Source organism: Symphalangus syndactylus, chromosome 1 (genome assembly GCF_028878055.3).
Source record: "Symphalangus syndactylus isolate Jambi chromosome 1, NHGRI_mSymSyn1-v2.1_pri, whole genome shotgun sequence".
Lineage (NCBI taxonomy): Eukaryota > Metazoa > Chordata > Mammalia > Primates > Hylobatidae > Symphalangus > Symphalangus syndactylus.
The window spans coordinates 35,607,485-35,624,789 of NC_072423.2; the positions used below are offsets into that span (position 1 = coordinate 35,607,485).

The following is a 17,305-nucleotide window of genomic DNA, read 5'->3' on the forward strand; positions in this document are numbered from 1 at the left end:
GACTCACTGCAGCTTTGACCTGCTGGGCTCAAGCAATCCACCCTCCTCTGCCTCCGAGTAGCTGGGACTACAGGGGCACACTACCATGCCAGCTAATTTTTTGTTTCTTTGTACAGACGAGGTCTCACTGTGTTGCCCAGGAACTGCTGAGCTCAAGAAATCCTCCCACATCAGCTTCCCAAAGTGCTAGGATTACAGGCATGAGCCACCGTACCCGCCTGATATGCAAGTAATTTATGTGAGAAGAAATGTCTGTGAAGGTGGGGAGGGAGCCAGGAAGAGCCTGCAAGAGTCTTCATAGCATCATACAGATCTGATCCCAAGTGAAAGAGAGAGGAAAGGAAGAGAGGTTGACTGACGAAGTGCCTTAGGTTGAAGTACAGTTCTGAGCTTGGCAAGGCCACGGGGGAGGGCTTGAGCTAAAGCTCATCAGAAGAGTCTCCTGTCTTCCAGGAATAGGCCTGTCATACCATCCCTGCTGTGAGAAGTCACTGGCTAAGAGCAGCCCACAGGAGGCATGGCTTCCATGTGAAAGCCATGATGAATTTCAGAATGCAGCAATTGGGGATGGTAGTTACTTATATTCCCAGCAGTTGGAGATCTGCAAGGTTGTAAGTGTGATTTTTAGATCAGCTTGAGAAAGAAAATCATTTGTTTTTAAAGTTGTATTCTATTCAGTTTAGACACAGACCAGGTGGTATTTGAGGTCCACACTGTTCAGGATTCAAGAACAGAGCAGCTGTATTTGGGGAAGGAGGTGCTGCTGACCCACTGCTCTTGCTGAGGTATCTGGGTGTTATTTGCTATAGAGGCAATGATAGGCCTTTATTGGTCTGGCTACCTATTTCAGCCTCCATGCAAGTTGGGGCCTGTCTTTCACCATGCCAGCCCTCCCAATAAAGAAGTATGATGGAGCTGTTAAAAAATGGTGTAGGCCGGCCGGGCATGGTGGCTCACACCTGTAATTCCAGCACTTTGGGAGGCTGAGGTGGGAGAATCACCTGAATTCAGGAGGCAGAGGCTGCAATGAACTGAGATCGCCCCACTGCACTCCAGCCTGTGTGACAGAGTGAGAACCTGTTTCAAAAAAAAAAAAAAGAGGCATAGGCTAGTTTTTCTCAACCTATCCCGGGGAAAGGAAGGGCCCTTTGATGAAGGTGATGGACTCTCTCCCTCCAAGAGACACAAGCATAGGATCATGTATTATTTCAGGGGCTTCGTGGACTCCCGGGAGCTATTCATGAATCCTGAGGCAAAAAAAGAACTTTTATCTGAGGGTCTCAGTAGGTATTTGTTATTATATAATTCCCCCCTTCATCACAAAATCAACATAGAGTCTCTCCTGATTTAGTATTTTAACATTAGGGTCTTGGTGTTTGTGTGTGAGGAGTGGGGAGAAGAAAAGGCCATAGAGAATTCCTTTAGTATCATAATTAAATCAAGTAAGGAGAGGAATAGGGTAGGAAGCTGAACAAAAGGGAATGAAAAGATGAGGAGCAAAACTAGTACTCCATATGTGAATTTAAGTCCAACAATACATTCCCAAGAGATCAAGTATTCTGGAGAGAGAAAGAGAGAGAGTGTGTGTTAAGGTTTATATTACCAAGTTTTAAAAGTGTCCTATACACATAGCCTTTAAAAACAAGATCGTAAAGCATTTTATGCATAAGAAAATTTTACTAAGAAAATATAAGAACACACATCTCATTACAACATATCACAAAAGAGAAAAAATAATTCACACAATTATGAAGTTTTTAGACTGATTCTTGGAACCATTTTTAACAAGTCAATCTGGTATAATATGTTCTATACAAGGCATTCCTCTTAAACTAGCATTCCCATAAGCAATTACTACAAGACTACCCATTCCATCATCTTATTAACACAAAGATGTGAAAGGCTAAGCAATGACTTGCAATACGTGGCTTCCTTGAAGTAAATAATTAGTGCTTGGTATGTTAACAAAGGGAACACAAAAATATCAACTGCAAAAGTACGGTTTTAATTTCAGTTAAATTTAAAGGTCATTAGGCAAAGTATAATAAAACATTGGGCAGACATTTTATATTGTCATATATTTAGCTAAACTAGGTCTTTTAAGAAAGTTATTTCATACACATTTTTATATTACTACTTTCTAATTATTCTCACCTTTCAATGGAATATGTGTATACAATACATAGATATCACTTAAAATATACCTTATAATTGAATTGCAAATTGACAGGTGGATTCCTAAAGTGAATATTATAATATATAAGCACAACTGAAATTTATTTGCACAGAAGTGTTAACAGTTGTTGATTCTGCGAAGATTACCGAATCAAAAGATGTTAGTGAATCGGCTACTGAGATTTTTGGTGTAATTTATTAAATTCAAAACCAAATCTTTAATGTTTGTGTCCAGTACTTAAAATGCTGAAGACTAAATGAATAAAAAGTTTATATTATATTTGAATTATAAATGGGAACAAAGTAAAAATCAGATGAACTGGTAAAATGTATTAAAAAGGACCTAAGACTAATTTCATAAGAATAAGTGAGGCCAGGCGCGGTGGCTCACGCCTGTAATCCCAGCACTTTGGGAGGCCAAGAAGGGCGGATCATGAGGTCAGAGATCAAGACCATCCTGGCTAACACGGTGAAACCCCGTCTCTACTAAAAATACAAAAAATTAGCTGGGCGAGATGGCGGGCGCCTGTAGTCTGAGCTACTCGGAAGGCTGAGAATGGTGTAACCCAGGAGGTAGAGCTTGCAGTGAGCTGAGATCGCGCCACTGCACTCCAGCCTGGGAGACAGAGCAAGACTCCGTCTCAAAAAAAAAAAAAAAGAATAAGTGAGAATTCTCATCTGAAGTAACAATTCCTGAAGGTATTAGATAAAATTGCCTACGCAGAAGCCTTTCTTCACTGAGAGGGGTTTGAGCTAAAAACCCAGGCTCTGCCACACATCATAAGACCTTTGACAAGTCATTTAACCTCTCTGTGCCTCTGTCTCTGTCTTTAATCAGGCACAGAAACAGGGGGTAGCAGTGAGGATTAAATATGTCAGATCCCTAGAACAGCGTCTGGTATAGAGTAGGTATTAACCAAAAACTTTAGTTTGTCATTATCGGCCCACTGTATATACCAAATGTGTTGGTGATAATCCAATGGCTGTATAGGAATCAATGATTTGCTAGAATATACACTTAAAACTAGGAAAGGAAAAATTACTTTTCTAGAACATAAAAGAAAATCCTGAAAACCACTGAATATATACCCACAAGTTTCCCCTAGTCTTAACATTAAAAAGTGTGCTGAATGGAGGAATAACTTTCCCGATTGCGAAGTTTTTATTTGGAAAAAACAACATTCTATAGCCATACGAAAATTTTGTTGACAAAATGCTGTTTACCAAAAGACACTAAGCATTCAAATCACTTGACTTAATGTGTCTATTTTATGCAACTGAACTATGAACATATTTCCATATTTACTTTTCTCTTTGAGATGCACAATTTTCCTTATGCAAGAAAGGGAAATAATGTTTTTAAAATCTAATCACTGGTCTATCTAAGTAACTTCTGGCAAGAATAGGATTTGTAATAATAGTCATGTCTTCATTAGGCCCACCTGAACTTACTGAAATTTGAAATAAAGCACCGAGTTTTTTCTCTGCTTACATTAAAAACTTATCCTGATTTCAGATGAGAAAGTTTTCTATAATCAAATTGCTGTGAACATTTTAAATATGAAGTATGTTACTTCAGCTCACCTGTAGAGAGTTTCATTTTAATAATTAGATGCACAAAGTGCAAATCACGAATCAGTTGAGAGCTATATGACTACGTGGCACCTGAACACGTGTGGTCTTGTCTTGGACGGAAACACGATGCTGGTGCCATTTCATTCTTAGGACTTCCCTTTAAATGGAAGCCCAGTAAAGAGCTATGGGTTTATATTAATGTTCTCGAGTATTACATAAGCTCACCAGAGCTGACCCCATTTTGGTGAATTCAACAGAACCCTGTTTTTTTTTTTTTTTTTTTTTGAGACGGAGTCTCACTCTGTTGCCCAGGCTGGAGTGCAGCGGCGCGATCTCAGCTCACTGCAAACTCCACCTCCCAGGTTGACGCCTCAGCCTCCCAAGGAGCTGGGACTACAGGCACCCGCCACCACACCTGGCTAATTTTTTGTATTTTTAGTAGAGACGGAGTTTCACTGTGTCAGCCAGGATGGTCTCGATCTCCTGCCCTCATGATCCGCCTGCCTTGGCCTCCCAAAGTGCTGGGATTATAGGCGTAAACCACTGCGCCCGGCCACTCTGGAGCTTTTTAAGAGTATGAAGAAGTTAAAAAAAAAAAAAAAAAAAAAAAACGCGTCAAAGAAGAGAGGAGAAAAGAATATTATAACCTCTGTCATAAAGGTAGCAGAAACAAACAAACCAAAAAAAAGTATGAAAAAGTTATCCTTGAAGGATACTGACTGGGCTTGAGAAAAAAAGCTATGGGAGCACTTGAAGTATTTTTCCCCAGGCAAGGCTTTCTTCACTCCCCCACCATCCCTTTTGGGTTTTCTGTTATCTGAGAGCCAGTAAATAATGCTTCATACTCCTTAATAATGATATTTTGGTCTTAATTCATTGGCAACTCATTTGCAAAAATGTAAAATCCTGTTTCTCCAGAGGCTGACAATTTACAGAAAAAGGACAAAGGATAAGGTAAGCCATGTCATAAGAAAACTAAGAGAAATGAATGTCCATTTGATAGCTAATCTTTTACAAATGAAAATTGGCTACTAGGTTTACTAAGTATCCTACAAATCTATAATTTAGAATTAAAGAGTATTCTAGTTTTTGTTTTCAGAAAAATATATTCAAAAATTCTCTATTAATTTTCGTTCTTGTAAACAGCCTGTAAAAACATAATAAAACTAGATGAAAACTATTTTGTGTAAGAACATAATTTCAGTTGATCTTTTTCATGTAAATTGAAGTATATGATACATAAACGCTAAAGAACTGCTCACTACATACAGTACCCTGGAGCAATGCCTCTCAGCATGTTGTTCACTGTACCAGCAGCATAGGCATCACCTAGGAGCTTGTGAGAAACGGACATTCTCGGCTGGGTGCAGTCGCTCATGCCTGTAATTCCAGCACTTTGGGAGGCTGAGGTGGTTGGATCACTTGAGGTCAGGAGTTCGAGACCAGCCCAGGCAATGTGGTAAAACCCCGACTCTTCTAAAAATACAAAAATTAGCTGGGTGTGGTGACTTGTGCCTATAGTCCCAGCTACTCAGGAGGCTGAGGCGGGAGGATTGTTTGAGCCCAGGAGGCGGAAGATCCTGCCACTCACTCCAGCCTGAGTGAGAAAGGAAAAAGGAAGAGACCCTGTCTCAAAAAAAAAAAAAAAAAAAAAAAAAAAGCAGAATCTGAGGCCCCACCCCAGGCCCCCTGCATCAGCATCAGAATCTTGTTAGTTTTCCAAAAGATTCTGCTGCCTGCTTTAAGGCAGTGATTGTGAGGGCACAATCGGTGTGTCAGGGGTCCTCCTGAAGAGACACCAGCCAGGGCTCTGCCCCCGGGGGCCTGGAGGGAGAAGGAGCAAAGGCACCTGCATTTTAAAGCTTCACAGTGATCTGAGGCAACTTCTTGGTTATGAATCCATCCTTTAAAAATATTTTAACTAAAATCTTGGACTAAAACTTCTCATTGTCAATAAACCTTACCCTTGCTAGTAATCCAATTTGTTCCATACAACAGGTGGTGGTGGGAGATTAGAAACACATGTATTCTTACCTTTTCCTACTACTTACTGACACTCTAATCATCAGAATTTCTTCTCAATTCAAAATAAAAGATTCTCTATTGCTGTTATTCAAAATAATTACCTTCTTGCTAGGTAAAGTCTCACCGAAGGTAATGTTTTAATTTCTTTTCCAGCTTGATGCCATTCTGGCCTCCCCCGATTTCCTCAATGCTAATAGTCCTTCCTGTATTCTTAGCTTAAATATTAAGCAATTTTACTTTAATTTACATCCAATAATTGATACTTGTTAAAATACTGACTGGTAAATAACAAAGAAAATAGGGAGCTTTTAAAAAAAATAGAATTGTTTTATTTAAGCAGGCTATATGCCATTTAGCCTATTTTTTTCCTTAAAATACTTAATAACTTCCATGAATACTGTACCAGACATACTTAATAAGCAAACTTCATAGTAAAATTACTTAATTCAGCATATGTTCCTGCCTTCAATAAACACTAAGCAAGAAACAGGTTTATAATTATTATACATCTTAGGTTAAACTAAAATCAAGATTTCACACAGAGAGTATGTTTAGGCGTGATTTTGTTTTGATAAAGGGAACATGAAAAACAGAAGCCTCTCAGCCAGGTGCAGTGGTGCACACCTTTAGTCCAAGCTGCTCAGGAGGCTGAGGCAGGAGGAGAGCTTGAACCCAGGAGTTTCAGGCTGCAGTGCTCTATGACCCACGCCTGTCAACAGCCACCACCCTCCAGCAAGGGCGACATAGCAAAACCCCATATCTAAAACAAACAAACCAACACCCATAAGCCTTTTGTCTTTAATTAAAAGAAAGGAATTGTGACCATATGTTATGAAAAAGACTTCTGACTTTACTCATCTGTTCAATGAATTAACCAACTGCATTTTCCCATACTCCAAATGGCAATGCCATTGCAACCATTTTAAAATTATTAAATCATATTCAGAATTATGATGAATTGGACCAGGTGTGGTGGCTCACGCCTGTAATCCCAGCACTTTGGGAGGCCAAGGTGGGTGGATCACCTGAAGTCAGGAGTTTGAGACCAGCCTGGCCAACATGGTGAAACCCCATCTCTACCAAAAATACAAAAATTAGCTGGGTGTGGTGGCGGGTGCCTGTAATCCCAGCTACTTGGGAGGCTATGGCAGAAGAATCGCCTGAACTGAGGAGGCAGAGGTTGCAGAGATCGTGCCACTGCACTTCAGACTGGGTGACAAGAGGGAGACTGTCTCAAAAAAAAAAAAAAAAAAAATTGGCTGGGCACGGTGGCTCACCCCTGTAATCCCAGCACTTTGGGAGGCTGAGGTGGGCGGATCACGAGGTCAGGAGATCGAGACCCTCCTGGCCAACATGGTGAAACCGCATCTCTACTAAAAATACAAAAATTAGCTGGGCATGGTGGCGTGTGCCTGTAGTCCCAGCTACTTGGGAGGCTGAGGCAGGAGAATCCCTTAAACCTGGCAGGCAGAGGTTGCAGTGAGCTGAGATCACACCACTGCACTCCAGCCTGGTAACAGAGTGAGACTCTGTCTCAAAAAAAAAAAAAAAAAAAAAAAAATCAATTTGTATCCATAGGCAGATGATGAAAAAAATGAAGTCTCTTTTTTCCTACAAAGCAATATCAAATACTGTGCATGCTCATATTATCGATAAATTATCTGTTGTTGTTACTATCCTAGAATGAGCATTTAAAAGTTTTCTTCCCTAAAAGCAACCACGGTAGGCAGATACATTTTCCTTTAGAATTCTTCAATATGCAAGCCACACAAGAAAACTGTTCTCAGTAGCCATTATTACCCATTTTACTGGGATTAAAAAAGGCATTTCCTGGATGAACACCAACCTTATTCATCCCCACTTAGCTCTAAATTAATTTTGGTGATTTAAAAAAATTAAGTCTGCCTTCAATGGAGAAAGAGTTGTCACTACTAATGATATTCAAAGAAACAGTATCATAGTAACATCCCAAAATTATCTCAAGTAATAAACAGCATCAGTTCTGGAATAAGGGCATAGTTTCTCCAGTTAAATATGACTCATTTTGATGTGAAGCATGACTAATTTAGATTTAAAAAGTCATGTGATGTTCCCATATGAGTTAGGTATCTTATACTCCCTCCTAGAATCATCTAGAAGTAACAAAAATATGTGTTTTTCATAAGCAAATCTAAATTTCTAGTTGGGCAATAAGATAGCATAACTGAAGCAATTAAATGTAAGATATTTATTAAATAAAAAGGTTACACTATGATTTTTATACACTGTTGAAAACAATGACTTTTATTTATTCAAAGCCAGCAGTAGTTCCCATTACTCTCATAATGTTATAGTTAAGGCTTTAGTTTCAGAAAATAAATAGGGTAAATTTTTAATATTTCCCTAGCTCTGTCTGCTATAAGGGAATTTCAGAGTATGAAGGTAAGATGAAGCAGATATATAAGACATTTTTAGATACTGACAATTTTTCCTTAAAATTTGGTGAAAATTTAGTTTCTTCTCAAAATTCTGTACTTCTATCCATAAAAGTAAATTTCTATTTTAGTAGCTCTAAAAGAACTAGGTGAGAGAAGAGTATTACCCATAATAGTAAATAGCAAATACTTTGGCAAGTCTGAATTAGAGTACAAGTGAAGACATTCACAAACACACTTTTTACATCTCCTGGATGTGGTATGGGCTGTATGTTAGAATTAAAGCATCACAACTATCTGATTGTAGGGTGCTGGTGGGCAATGCAATCAATCAACACGTCTACTCCAACAGATGTGGAGATGCATGGAAAAAATACGTCAACCAAAGTGGTCGGGGAGAACAAAACACAGAAAACACCATAAAACTGAGGACATTATCTCTTCTTGTCTGAAAAAAGGGGTTCACTGGAGCACAGATAGTATTTATCAGGGGAGTGCTTCTATTCTGTTATCACAGGAGGGCTTGATGCAGATTCCGGCCATTCATACACATCTGGCAGCAGGGAATCATATTCACTCCGCCATATTCTTTCTTTAACATATTTGGCCTTGTCTTCAGGTTCTGGGTATCGGAAAGCCATTTTATTAGCATATAGGTATTCTGTAACCTGAAAAATAAATAAGGTTATTGTGTAGGCTCTGAGTATTAACCTATTAGAGAGACAACGTACTATTATAACGCGGGAAAATAAGTTTAGAAGAATGGCATTTTTCTTTCTTCAAAATAAAAAATAACATTGCTTTGACTCCTTTCAAAACATTTGGAAACTATGGAAAGTTTAAAAGATAAAACCAAACACATTTAAGTTCTACTGTGTCATTCTAGTAAATACATTTAGATAACCTGCCCAGCCTATGTCATTCCTCCCAGTCTTGCTGAAAGAGTGGCCTTTCTAGAGGGCCACAGAGACTATTTCCTAATCATAACCAACTTGACCAGGAAGAAAACCTAACCCAAGGTGAGAGAGAGGTTTCTGCTCTAGAATTTGGATTAAGAGGCATAGTAATTATTACAAATCAGGATTTAGACACTAGAACTATAAGGTCATGTGAAGTCAGGGCTAGAATCTATACATGGGAACTGACACCACTATCACTGAGTGCCAGGCACTTTCTATGTGTTTTACAAGGATACCTCCTTAACTCTCGACAAGAACCCCAGGAGATAAGTAGTATCATTATTCTCATTCTGCATATGAGGAATGAGAGGAGTTTAAGCAACTTGCCCAAGGTAGTTACTTGAGAGCTGTTTCAAACCTAAAGCATTGTGAGTCTAGATATTAGACCCTCAACAGTAAGCTCGATTACTCCCCACCAAAGGTGGCTTGAATGAATTTCAAATTTTGCACCCAAGCCACATACCATGATTGATGGTGAGAATAAGCCCTTAAGCCTCAGTTCTGATATAAAATGAGGAATGTGAAACGCTTCCTCACAGGGTAGCACAGCGCCTCTCACACAGTAAAGTTCTCAAGTCATGGTTTTATTGATTGATTGATTGATTGATTTGAAACGGAGCCTTGCTCTGTTATGGATTTATTTATTTATTTATTTATTTATTTGAGATGAAGCCTTGCTCTGTCACCCAGGCTGGAGTGCAGTGGTGCGATCTCAGCTCACTGCAACCTCCATCTCCTGGGTTCAGGCAATTCTCCTGCCTCAGCCTCCCCAGTAGCTGGGACTACAGGCATGCAACACAACGCCCAGTAAATTTTTGTATGTTCAGTAGAGATGGGGTTTTGCCATGTTGGCTAGGCTGCTCTTGAACTCTCGACCGCAGGTGATCCGCCTGCCTCGGCCTACCTAAGTGCTAAGATTACAGGCATGAGCCACCATGCCCAGCACGTTTTATTTTAACTTAAAAAAATGTAGTGACATATGGTAGAAAAAATTCAAACAATTATAAGATGTCACTCTCCTCCTCTAATTCTCTTTCCAAATGGTAACCATTATTAATGTTTCATATTTCAACTTTCTAAAAGAAAAATCTCAGAATAAGATGGTGATTAAAAAATAATCCTTGGTACCAAGAGCTCAATCTCAGTGTATTTTGTGATAGAAAATGTGTTCAATTGTTTTCTGTTCCATTATAGAAAACATATTTTACTAATATTTTATTATCACTGACTAGGAAAAAGAAGTAGGGAAGGGCTAGATCCTCAGTGGCAGGTAACTGCAATAAAGATCTGAGGTTAAAAACCTAAGGGTTGGCTGGGCGTGGTGGCTCACGCCTGTGATCCCAGCACTTTGGGAGGCTGAGGCGGGTGGATCACCTGACATCAGGGGTTTGAGACCAGGCTGGCCAACATGGTGAAACCCTGTCTCTACTAAAAATACAAAAATTAGCCAGGCGTGGTGGCGGGCACCTGTAATCCCAGCTACTCAGGAGGCTGAGGCAGGAGAATCACTTGAACTTGGGAGGCAGAGGTTGTGTTGAACTGAGATTGCACCACTTCACTCCAGCCTGGGTGACAGAGTTGAGACTCCATCTCAAAAACAAACAAATAAACAAACAAACAAAAAACCTAAGGGCCAAATAAACATAACACATGTCATTAGTACAGTTTGTTGACCAAATTGCTCTTCTCAGATTTTGTACTAAACAGGAAAAACAGGAATGATATAAAAAGACAGGCAGAGATTTTTGCTTCCAGGAGGATGGAATAAACACACTTTTCCTCATTCCTTCCGACCTTGGAGAGCTGAACACGTGGCCTGCCTGATGTGAGGGGCAGTGGGAGGTGTTCTGAAGCCAGCGAGCAGCATAATTAACATAAATAAAAAATATAAATTTATAAATAAATGAATGAAGGAGAGAAGGTGGCAGACTAGACACACAAACTCTCACTTGTGGCAGAGCATGGGAGGGAGAATGGGGCAGCGGCCACCATGCATACAATAAGAAGTCAGCTAAAATTTTAAGGAACTGCCAAAGGTCAATGTGAGCTAGTGTTTTATTCTGGAACAACTGCAAGCTTTAGACATAAGGGGGGCTCACAATCACTGCAAATCTCTTTCCCACAGGCTGGTGGTACCCACAGAAAAAGATTACAGGCAAGGCATGAGATTGGAGAAAGCTCCCCTTGGTCCTGGAGGCATGCAGGAGGTGACTGGTGGCTGTCAGAGGAGCATATACAGCCCTGCTCATAGAGCCAAAGGGGTGAATCAGTGGCTGTTTGGGGTGGGGACAGACACAAAGCTCTGCCTCCTCTACTCACCACTTTCTTATTTGCTTCTAAAAAGAAAAGCCTATGCCACTGCAGACACAGCACACACTCTACTCCTGCCTCTGGGGAAACACAAGGAGACATGAACCTGGGCCTGTGTTCCTATACTAATCCTAAGCAGAGGTCTCCTTCTATGACCTCATGTACTACCTCTCATTTAGACATACCAATTATTTCTCTCTCTTTTTCCTTTCTTAGAGACAGGGTCTTGCTCTGTCACCCATAGTGGAGTGCAGTGGTATGATCATGGCTCACTGCAGCCTTGGCCTCCTGTGTTTAAGTGATCCTCCCACCCCAGCCTCCTGAGTAGGTGGGACTACAGGCACATATCACTGTGCCCGGCTAATTTTTTTTTTTGGTAGAGGTGAGATCTTGCTTTGTTGTCCAGGGATGGTCTTAAACTTAGAGCCTCAAGCCATCCTCCTGCCTTGGCCTTTGAAAGTGCTGTGAATAGAGAAGTGAGCCACTGTGCCTGGCCCAGTAATCTCTTAACTGACCAATATCTTCCAAAATCTCTCCCACCTGTAATATTCTATAAATTCTAAAGCTGGACTCTATCATCCTAGTTCTGGGCTCTAAAATCTTCAACTGTTTTGCAGTAGAAGGTAATCATACTCCTTAGCCTGGCACTTGTATATTTGTACAGCTGGCTTTAATACAACTTTCAAATTTTCTTTTATGCCATTTCCCTACCTGTTCCCCCAGGCTCAACTATTATTCCCTAAGCGTACCATCCTTTACCAATTCCCAATCTTTGCTTAGGTTATAGGCACCAAAATAATGCAATAATAAAATTAATAGTCAAAGCTGGCCACAGTGGCTCACATCTATAATCCCAGCACTTTGGGAGGCCAAGGTGGGAGATCTCATGAGCTCAGGAGTTTGAGACCAGTCTGGGCAACACTGCAAACCCCCGCCTCTACCAAAAATGCAAAAAAAAATTAGCTGGACATGGTGGTGCATGCCTGTGGTCCCAGCTACTTGGGAGGCTGAGGTGGGAGGATCGCTTGAGCCTGGGAGGCAGAGGTTGCAGTGAGCTGAGATCATGCTGCTGCACTCCAACCTGGGTGACAGAGTAAAACTCTGCCTCAAAATAAATAAATAAATAAATTTAATAGTCAAAATGATAAAATTTTATGATCAACTGTATAGAAGTTGAAATTGTGGCTGATAAATTCCACAGTCAATCCTAATGCTTAAGAAAAATCTTAGTAATCTAGAAATAGAAGACTACTTCTTTTAAAAAGTAGAAAATACTTATTTCAATCAAAAGCTAGCATCATATTTAATATTAACATACAAAGATGTTAGCCAGGTGTGGTGGCATGTGCCTCTAGCTACTCGGGAGGCTGTGGTAGAAAGATCACTTGAGCCTAGGAGTTTGAGATCAGCTTGGCAATATAGACTCTGTCTCTAAATTGAAAAAAAATACAAGAATACCCTTATCAACCTAATTGCTTAAGACTATTCTGCAGTTTCAGCTAGTTCATAGTTAGAGAAAAACAGACTATGCATATTAAAAAAAGAAAAAATTACTTGCAGACAATTAAAAACTCAACAATTCCAAATGAAATGAAAAACTATTAAAATAAGATTGTTCAAAAAGCTGGTCATCAAGTAAATTCATAAAAATGAATGTTTTCAAATTAGTATTATTCCTACCTTTTCCTATATATTAGAAATGATCAATGAGAAAATACTTGGAAAGAAAAAAAAGTCTTATATACTTCTTTATAAATATATAAAATTTATATATATTATAAATATATAATATAAATATTATATATTTATATATTTATAAAAAAATATAAATATTTTTAAATGACAGAAATTTAAAAATATTTAGAAAAAAGTAAAAATGCCATATTCAGATGAAGAAAACAAAATTATACTGAAAGACTTTTTAAAAAAGATCTTAATAAGTAAAGAGATATAGTGATTGGAGAATACTCAATACTGAAAGACCCAATTTCACCAATTTATAAATGTAACAATTTCATACAAAGTTGCAGAATTTTTTAAAATTAAAAAAGCAGATACAAAAACTTGTCCAAAAGAAAACAATTTAGAACAATCAAGAAAATACTGAAAAAGCATAATGATGGGAAAGTTAAAGTACTAAATGTTACATTATACACATTATAAAATTTAAAACAGTGTCAGATAGTAAACAAAAATGGTCAGGAATAGTAATCCCAGGAACAGATTCAATTCCCAATTAACTGTAAACAACGGATGCATTAATCAATAAATAATGCTGGGACAACTGGTTAACTACTCAGGAAAAAATGTTTCCCTTTCTCATATCATACATTAAAATAAATCCCAGAGAGATTTAAAAAGTTTTATTTTAGAAAATGCAAGTAGACAGTTACGATTTTGGAGTGAGAGAAGGCATCAATATTCATAAAAGGTGAGGATAGAATCCACAAAATAAACAAATAATTCCATAAAAAACTTTTAAAAGACATGTCAAACAATTCTATAAAGTTAAAACGAATGACAAATGGGAAAATATCTGCACCACAGCAAACAGGAGGATCACTACACTTAATATATAAAAAGCCCTCAGAAATCAAAGCCAGAAAGTAGAAAGGCAAATATCCAACATAAAAAAGAGCAAAGGTCATGAAAAAGTAGTTCGTTGAAGAAATACAATTGTTGAATAAACACAAAAAATTCTTCAATCTCACTAATAATGCCTTAATAATGAGAAACAATTTTACCTATTAAATATGCAAGATTAAAAAAATAATTCTAAGTATTGGCAAAAGTGTGGAAAAAGATACACTCATATCTAATTGCTGCAATGTAAATCAGTACTTTTTCTGAAGAGATCATTTGACAATATGCATCAGAAGCCTTAAAACGCCTTAAAAACCTTTGTTCTTAAGCTTAGAATTTATCGCAAAAAAAACCATTACAGCCCGGGCATGGTGGCTCACGCCTGTAATCCCAGCACTTTGGGAGGCCAGGGCAGGTGGATCACCTGAGGTCAGGAGTTCAAGACCAGCCTGACCAACATGGCGAAACCCTATCTCTACCAAAAATACAAAAAATTAGCTGGGCATGGTGGTGGGCATCTGTAATCCCAGCTACTTGGAAGGCTGAGGCAGGAGAATTGTTTAAACCTGGGAGGCAGAGGTTGCAGTGAGCCGTGAGCCGAGATCCCGCCACTGCACTCAAGCCTGGGTGACAGAGCGAGACTCTGTCTCAAAAAAAAAAAAAAAAAAAAATAGAAACCATCACAAATACACAAAAAGATTTATCTGTAAAGATAGATGTTCATTACACTGTTATTTTTTTCTTTTTTTCTTTTTTGAGATGGAGTTTTGCTCTTGTGGCCCAGGCTGGAGTACAATGGCACGATCTCGGCTCACTGCAACCTCCTTCTCCCAGGTTCAAGTGATTCTCCTGTCTCAGCCTCCAGAGTAGCTGGGATTACAGGTGCCCACCACCATGCCTGGCTAACTTTTTTTGTATTTTTAGTAGAGACGGGGTTTCACCATGTTGGCTAGGCTGGTCTCGAACTCCTGACCTCAGATGATCCACCCGCCTCGGCCTCCCAAAGTGCTGGGATTACAGGTGTGAGCCACTGCGCCCAGCCTACAGTGTTATTTCCAACAATAAGAAGCTAAAAACTTAAATGTTGAAAACGGAAATGATGAAACAAATTTTGATAAAATAATAAAGAGAATGCCATGCAGCATTAATGATCACATACATGAGAATTATTATTTAAGTTACATGGAAAAGGCTTACAATATATTAAGTGGAAAAAGTGCAGTAAGAAACCAACTATAAGAATGGGCACAGGTCAGGTGCTGTGGCTCACGCCAGTAATCCAAGCACTTTGGGAGTCCAAGGCAGAAGGATCGCTTCAGGCCAAGGGGTTAGAGACTAGCCTGGACAACACAGGGAGACCCCTATCTCTATTCTTTAAAATAATTTTTCAAAAAGTCACAAGTGACTACATGCATGTGTGTATGCATGCATGTGTTTGCAAAGAAAAAAGACTAGACGGCAACAAACCCAAAATAATCATGTGTGTTATATTCTGGTAGTAAGAATATGGGCCTAAAATTTCTTCTTTGCAGCCTTCTAAATGTTTCAGATTTATCTTAATAAACCTGTATTTCTTGTATAAGAAAATGTCATTAAAATTAATGTGAAGAAGTTTAAGTTATTACTTACTTTAATAGCAATGTTAATAGAAACCTCCTGAATATTAGCAAGTGGTGGGTAAAGTCTCCCTTGGGCTAGCTCTTCATCTGTCAATTGGCTTGTCAGGGCCTGAAGAGAAAAACAGCATTTTGCTTTTGTTTGTTTAAGTAACAGAATAAGGACCCAGTAAAATGGAAAAAGCATTGGGGAAACAGAGAGTAATACAGGTAATATAATTCCTCTTATTTCTTGAAGGAATACCCCTAAACCACTGCAGAAATTAAAACTGTTCATCACTATACAATAAATAACCAGATTTAAAGACTTATTGATTATATTCTGCTTTATATTACACATGTAGAGCTTGGCTTAATTGCAATGGTTACTTTGAACACAGACATTGATTGTATTAATGTGAGTTCTTCAGAAATACTTCAAAGTCTGGAGCTCCCATAGGCCAGCACTCCAAATAATACCAGTACTTGTCCATTAAAAACATGCAAGGAATTATCTATGCTGTCACAATATATTCAGATATACAAATTGCAAGTATAGTCTAAGTGTTATTAAAAGAGAGGATTCAGTTTACAAAAATTTAAAAGTCATGATTAAAAAAATTAATTTTATGTATAAATAGGCAAATCATAAAAGTAATTTATGAGTAACTTCCTTTTCATCAATAAGGCAGATTTAACCCATTCTCTCTCTGCTTTTAACTTTCAGATCTACTCATCTTCATAATTCATCCTTTATAAAATAAACAACATTTAAAACATTTACCTTTGCAGCTTCTAGGAAAACACTGTCACTAATATGCCGGGTGTTACAGAGAATAACAGCTAAAGCCACACCTAGAACACATTTTAAAGTTTACTAGTATGGTCATTTTTCAAATTATGAAAGAAGTAAATTCCTATATTCAGGCAAATAAATGGTAATCCATCCACATCACAAACAGCTCCCCCCAAACAGAAAACAGCCAAGAAGAAACAGAAATCTGAGTTAAAATCAAACGATCTTTAATAATTCTTATTCGCTAAGTAATTTCAGAAATATCAAATGGCTTTTCTCAGTTTAGTTTTTACATTTATGAAAATGACAAATACAATTCATCAACGCTTGTTTTAACCCCAGTTCCCAGCCCACCTCTAACACTCCACTTCTTGCTCTACAGAGGCAATGACTTTCAATTTTTTTTAGCTGATTGTTTAACTCTCCCACTCTTAAATAACTTATGCTTCTTGTGATTTTTCTCTCTCTCTCTCTCTTTTTTTTTTCCTTTTTTTTGCCTTCTCTTATTGTGCTGATCTTGTGTTTTCTGTTTTGGAGATCACTGACTCCTTCCTGTAGGAGTAAGTATTTAGTGCTCTTTCATATTTTCAGCTTTCTTTCTTCTTCCCAATATAGTTAGAGCATAATTTTGGTTCAATCAATATTCAATATTTATATCATGATTACTTTTCCTTTTCTGCATAACTTTGTCTTTCCTGAAGTTAATAATTGTCCTTTTTCCTTTACTTTGATTTTTTTAGTATTTAACATTGTTATTTCACCCTTGAACTCTCACTCAACTGTCTACATTTTCTTCTATTTTAGCTACTTTATATATTCTCAAATTTCATGCTGTAGAATAAATCTGCTAAAGCTCCATTTTGGTCTGGTTGT

At 38.3% G+C, this 17,305-nt stretch overlaps 1 protein-coding gene across 3 annotated transcripts in view; it reads right to left on the minus strand.

The window, feature by feature from the left end:
- Positions 1-7,987: 7,987 nt before the first annotated feature.
- The window catches only part of ME2 (malic enzyme 2), a 70,257-nt gene continuing 60,939 nt past the window's right edge, over positions 7,988-17,305 (minus strand). For all 3 annotated transcript variants that reach the window (XM_055298941.2, XM_063639962.1, XM_055298935.2), the window contains 3 exons: positions 16,421-16,491; positions 15,671-15,769; positions 7,988-8,857 (listed from right to left, as the gene is read on the minus strand). In XM_055298941.2, coding sequence (XP_055154916.1) covers positions 8,690-8,857; positions 15,671-15,769; positions 16,421-16,491 — 338 coding nt within the window. In that variant the 3' untranslated portion in view covers positions 7,988-8,689. The remainder of the gene's footprint in view (positions 8,858-15,670; positions 15,770-16,420; positions 16,492-17,305) is intronic.